Source organism: Bos mutus, chromosome 5 (genome assembly GCF_027580195.1).
Source record: "Bos mutus isolate GX-2022 chromosome 5, NWIPB_WYAK_1.1, whole genome shotgun sequence".
Classification (NCBI taxonomy): Eukaryota; Metazoa; Chordata; class Mammalia; order Artiodactyla; family Bovidae; genus Bos; species Bos mutus.
Window position 1 is genome coordinate 27,957,177 of NC_091621.1, and position 6,739 is coordinate 27,963,915.

General features: G+C 34.6%; 1 protein-coding gene across 1 annotated transcript; it reads left to right on the forward strand.

The window, feature by feature from the left end:
• The first annotated feature begins 211 nt into the window (after nt 1-211).
• On the forward strand, nt 212-6,537 carry LOC102279966 (lysozyme C, non-stomach isozyme). Its single transcript, XM_005886999.3, has 4 exons — nt 212-385; nt 1,963-2,127; nt 3,988-4,066; nt 5,349-6,537. The coding sequence occupies exons 1-4, from the start codon at nt 250-252 to the stop codon at nt 5,413-5,415; spliced, it is 447 nt and encodes a 148-aa protein (XP_005887061.1). The 5' UTR covers nt 212-249; the 3' UTR covers nt 5,416-6,537.
• Nucleotides 6,538-6,739: the final 202 nt, after the last annotated feature.

Consider the following 6,739-nt stretch of genomic DNA (forward strand, 5'->3'; position numbering starts at 1 on the left):
CCTGAGCAATGTCTTTAAGCAATGTCATTTCACTATTTTGTTGCGGATTGATTCTTAGGACATCAGAATGTCCTTCTTCAAACATAAGAAAGAAAATTTTGAAGTTAGTGAATCAATAAACATTTCCTATTTTCCACATGTCTCAGAGGGTGGAGCTCCCAAACCAGTCGCATAAGAAGGAAGTGAAAAGATGTTAAAAGCAGGGCCAGCTCCCCTGGGTCAGCCTGGAGGTCTGGCTTCTCAGTCAACATGAAGGCTCTCCTCATTCTGGGGTTTCTCCTCTTTTCGGTCGCTGTCCAAGGCAAGGTCTTTGAGAGATGTGAGCTTGCCAGAACTCTGAAAAGATTTGGAATGGATAACTTTAGGGGAATCAGCCTGGCAAACTGTAAGTTAACTCTTTTTCATCCTTTCAAATAGTTAGCCAGGTGTGGAACAGATACTAATAGAGGATGAACAAAAAGAAAGAGTCTTTGAGTGAATGTTTTTTTCTTTCTTGGAGGGTTTATACACTTCAGTTCAGTTCAGTCGCTCAGTCGTGTCCGACTCTTTGTGACCCCATGAACTGCAGCACACCAGGCCTCCCTGTCCATCACCAACTCCCGGAGTCCACCCAAACCCATGTCCATTGAGTCGGTGATGCCATACAACTATCTCATCCTCTGTTGTCCCCTTCTCCTCCTGCCCTCAATCTTTCCCAGCATCAGGGTCTTTTCAAATGAGTCAGCTCATCTGAGTTTCAGCTTCAATATCAGTCCTTCCAAAGAACACCCAGGACTGATCTCCTTTAGAATGGACTGGTTGGATCTCCTTGCAGTCCAAGGGACTCTCAAGAGTCTTCTGCAACACCACAGTTCAAAAGCTTGTACACTTACAATGGTTAAAAACATCAACTTGTTCTTTTAGAATCAGATGTACCAGGTGAAGGATTGAGTCATGGTGGGTCAAATTCTATATCATTCTAAGCATGCCAGGTCCCCATGTACTCCTCTAGCGCTACTAAATCTGACAGCTGGCACATGTAGACTGACTATAAGATACATTTTAGCACCTGGGACATGTCTGTTAAGCCCTTGTTGTTTGATTCTAGCCATTTCTAATTTGGATCTTGGGTTCTGAATAAGGTAGTATTTTTTTCATTTTTAAACCCCCTGACATGCTGTTGCACTTTTAACAGCAAGGTTTTTTAAAAATTACATTGAACTCTTAAAACAGGGACAGTAGGACTATTTCCCCTCAGTCAATATCTATATAAGGATCCCTGAAATGCAGCATGAAATGACATTTGATTATTCTGACTCTAGTTCATTAATTATTTTTCATTTTCTTCCACAGAGTTTAAGATGTGCCCTAAGGAAAATTTCCTTTGTATTTTAGTCCGTATTTGTCAATGTCATCACTGTGGTTTTTATATTAAATTCAGGCATTTCTCCTCCATAACTATTTTTGAATGAGTTAGCCAATGGCTAGATGGATGGATGGATGACCCAGCCTTTCCTATTCTATGATTCTTGCCTGCATTATAATATGATACCCAAATTCATCTTCGGTATCATAAATTTTCTTTCTCCCAGAAAATCCTTATTTTTTCTACTAAAAAGCATTTTTCCATTAGCATATACATCTGCTGCTAATGACCAAATCCACTCAACAACTCTGTTGATTTTTCTGTTCTAGGCTCAATCCTACCTGGGTGTTAGTAATAAGGAAAGTGTAATAGCAATGGAAGATATTTTTAAAAATATGTCATCTTTTTCATTTGTATTACCAAATCATTTGCTAATAAAAGAATTCTCTGAAGGGACATTTAACACCAAAGTGTTAAAACACTTTACAAGTAAAATACATCTTTATACTTATAAAGTAAGTCATTAGTAAAATAGAACTAGTTAAGTAGAACTGATTATGCTATGAACTGTAAGTCATATGATTTGCTCTTTATTACTTAAAATATGTTTTTTTCAGGGATGTGTTTGGCCAGATGGGAAAGCAATTACAACACACAAGCTACAAACTACAATGCTGGAGACCAAAGTACTGATTATGGGATATTTCAAATCAATAGCCACTGGTGGTGTAATGATGGCAAAACCCCAGGAGCAGTTAACGCCTGTCATTTACCCTGCGGTGGTAAGACAAGATAATGTGGAGTGACAGCACAGGACTCACCTGGTTATACCTGTTTGGTTATCCAAAAAGTTCATTCAGGTTTTTCTGTAAACATCTTATGGGAAAACTGGAATGATCCTTTAGGTCAAGAGTCAATAGAAATAAAAAAATCTTGAAGGGTTCATCAGGGACCTATAAAAACTCCATTTTAACATCTAGAAACTCTATTATCCTCCTCCTAATTTCTTAAGTAAGAAATTAAAGAGCTGGTATCATAAAAGTTTGCTGTTTGCTAACATAAAGAAGTTTCTGGAATGACCTATCACTTTATCATAACTGGACATATTGATGCTTTGTGAAGAACAATGCTATTCCTTGTTTGGGGAGGATTAGCGATAATTTTGTTGGGTGGTCTTTTTTTTTAAAATCTACCCTCCTTTATTGGAAAACAAAAGAATTACTAGTTAATCAAAGTGGAGGAATATGCGTGGTGTTTTTAAAAAATTGTTTTTACTTTTTACTATAAAATATTTTAAATATATGGACAATTAGAAACATTACTATAATAAGCATCAATATGCTCATCACACTTACTTTAACAGTTGTTAACATTTTAGCACATTTACTTCTTTTATATATATATATATATATATATATGTATATAAACTTCTTTTTGCTGAGTGATTTTAAGGTGAATTAGAAACATTATGACATTTCATTTATAAATTCTTTAGAACGAATCTCCAAAAACACAGCTCCTATATAAAAACTGTCATTCTAACAAATTAATTTATAGATTTGTTTAATTGAGGTGAAACAAGTATTCTATTGACTTCCTTTTAAAATAGAGAAAGCATGTGGAATCTTTTTAAAATTTTTTTTAAATTGTATTTATTTTTTTTTATTGAAGGATAATTGCTTTACAGAATTTTGTTCTTTTCTGTCAAACCTCAGTGTGAATCAGCCATAGGTACACATATATCCCCTACCTTTTTTTGAACCTCCCAAAGCATGTAGAATCTTTAGTGCCTGAAATATTGGAGAAATATAGCAGAATTGATACTGCTAAATTTTTAAATATTAAAAATCCTAATAGTGAAGATGAGTCTAAGAATATACTTTTGTATCCAGTTAATTTATTTTAAAAATTTTGTATTATAGAATAACCTGTTGTCATTGAATAAAAATTCTTACTACCCAGACATGTATGACCATTGGGAAATTTTGGTATCCACATGTTCTTTTGGAATACACAACAATCCCGGACATGAATGTAAAGCTATATTATACATATTTGTACCCACATAACAACAGTGAAATTGTACTATATTTACTGCTTTACAATTTTGTCTTTATTACACAAAATTATTTTTGTCAACAAATACCAATCCTTGTTGTTTTTTAAAGATGAATAGACTTTCACAATATAAGTACTCCATAATGTATCAACCTAACTCTTACTGTTAAACATTTAGGCTAGTTCCACTTATGCCCTTTATTAATTGCTATGAAACACTTTGTATACATATCTTTCAGTACATCTCTTATTATTTCTTTAGGATCAATTTCCAGTGTCAAATTGCTGAGCAAAAACCTGCTAGACCAGTTTCTGTTTGTCTTTTTTTTTTTTTAATATTTCCTAGTAAAAAGAAAACCTTCTATCATGCTAATTAATAATTCCAGAGCTTCCAATGACTTTGGTAAATGAGAAACAGATGCCAAATGGGATGGAATGAAGAGTTCCCCCCAACATCAACAGATAAACAGACCCTTAAAAATTATTTTAGTTGTTCTTTCCTCAGCCTAAGAGAATAAAGCTGACTGAGCTAAACTTAACATTTCTATGAATGTTATTTTCACTTCTCACCACCTCTTTTTCAGCTTTGCTGCAAGATGACATCACTCAAGCTGTAGCATGTGCAAAGAGGGTTGTCAGTGATCCACAAGGCATTAGAGCATGGTATGTGTGTGTGGTTTTTTTTTTCCTTTCAGTTTTATTGAGATGTAATTGACATAAAGCACTATATAAGTTCAAGGTTTACAGCATAATGATTTGAATTACATCAGGAAACAGTATCACAATAAATTTAGTGAACATCCATTATCTCACATGGATACAAAATTAAAGAAATAGAAGAAAAAATTTTTTGTGTGTGATGAAAATTCTTAGGATTTACTCTCTTTTTAACAATTTTCATATATAAAATATAGCAGTGTTAATTATATTTATCAGGCTATATATTTGTTTTTGCTCTTTAGTCACTAAGTCACGTCTGACTTTTGTGATCAATAAACTGTAGCCTGCCAGGTTCCTCTGTCCATGGGATTATTCCAGGCAAGAATACCAAGGCAGGTTGCCCTTCCCTCCTCCAGGAGATCCTCCTAACCCAGGGACTGAATTTGTATCTCCTGCACTGCAGGCAAATTCTTTACTGCTGAGCCACCAGGGAAGCCCCATGCTGTACATGATATCCCTAGTATTTATTTATCTTATAACTGGAAGTTTGTAGTACCTTTGACTGCCTTCATCCAATTCCCCTTTCCTCATTCTACCCAAATTCTCTTGTGGTTACCTCAAGAGGTAACCACAAATTTGACCTCTTTCTCTATGACTTTCTTGCTTTGTTTGTTTGTGTTTGAAATATAATGTATGTACAACACTATGTTAGTTCCCATTACAGAGCGTGGTATGTGTTAAGTATTAAAGGAGAGAGCTGTTTTATCCTATTGTTATGAAAGAAGTGAGAGAATATTTCCAAAGATCAAAGTATGGTACTGAGAACTGAAAATTGCAGCTTTAGATTCATACTAAATGGTGTATAGCATAGAAACAATCTACTTTAACTGATTCAAAATCTTATTCTTTTACTCCTCAATTTATTTTGGGGAATTTCTAGAGGTTTTAAGATTCTCCACCTTATACCTATTCCTTGTCATATCTTGACATTATTTTTGGAATTAAGTAAATATGGAACGCACTTTGCATTTTTGCTGTGAACTACATAGGACTCAACACTTGCACTCAGATGTTCTGTGCCCTAGTGAAGCTTTGGGGGAGATGTGAAGTCCTTGGTATAGTATCTCCAAAATAAATAGCAGTAAATAGCAATACTTGGATCTGTCTGTAGCTTTTATTTCATGTAATGATAAACTATGTTGTTTTCCCAAAGGATTTGAAGTATATGTAATATAATGAAGCTTTGTTTCAACCTTATTACCATTTGTTTCATCTTTCTCTACAGGGTGGCATGGAGAAGTCATTGTCAAAACCAAGATCTCACGAGTTACATTCAGGGTTGTGGAGTGTAATGTTGGAGTTTTTACTTCAACCCATTTTGTCTCTTTTTCATATTAAGGAAGTAATAGTTGAGGGAAAGGTCATACTTTCAAACAAATAATGTTTTGTTTTTTTTTTTATAGAAGCAGGAGCATGTGGTCTTTAAGATAGTTAATGTTTACTTCATGTATTTATTATTTGATATTAGGCCCACAGTGTATTTCAGTTTAACAGACCTAATGCTGGTGAATATTTGTCTAAAATCTTAATTATCAAATATATATCCAGAACATTCAGTTCTTAAAGAAATAGCACACACTTAATCTTGAATCACCCCCACTCCAGTACTCTTGCCTGGAAAATCCCATGGATGGAGGAGCCTGGTGGGCTGCAATCCATGGGGTCGCGAAGAGTCGGACACGACTGAGCGACTTCACTTTCACTTTTCACTTTCCTGCATTGGAGAAGGAAATGGCAACCCACTCCAGTGTTCTTGCCTGGAGAACCCCAGGGATGGGGGAGCCTGGTGGGCTGCCGTCTATGGGGTCGCACAGAGTCGGACACGACTGAAGTGACTTAGCAGCAGTAGCAGCAATCTTGAACCATACAAGTACTCCCTAATATTCAACAAAAATATAGCAAAATAATATCTTTAAACAAATTGATCTTAGGCAAAATCCCACCTGTGTAGTAGGCATGTAACATCATCATCTGTTCAGTCATCTCCAAAAACAGTAAAATATAACTACTCTTTGTTGGGCAATATAAAATGTTAAATGGAGCATAATACCAAAAGACTAAAAATGAAGAAAGCCTGATTTAAGAATTTTGTTTTCATAAAGTGTGACCTTTGTTTTAAATGTTGTCTTAAAAATGTTGGATTTATGCAGCTTTAAAAATAAGCTCAGAATTTATATGTCAATCACTTTTAGCCCTTTTAAAGAACTCAATTGTGCATCTTGCTGTCATGAAGGATATAAAGATGGATTAGATGAGCTGTTGTTTTTTCTTACTGTTATAAGCTTAGTTTCATGCATTATGACAAATTCAGAGGCAGAAGAGTTTGTAGGTATTGAAATCATTGCTAGTTAATCACAGGTGTGAAATCATGAATGCTATAAAAAGTACATTTTCAGTAAAAGCTTTGCAATTTATACTTTGTCTTTCTTTGTTAAGTCATTTGGTGTCTCCGAAAAAATACATACATATATATTTGAGAAAAAGATTATCTGACACTTAGTATTTCCTACATCCTCATCTGTACCAAAACAGTTAGATTTTTTTTCTGTGTGTATATTCTCTTTAATCATAGAATTCACATTCACATTAAATAACTCATTTTTTCCTCAATGGATT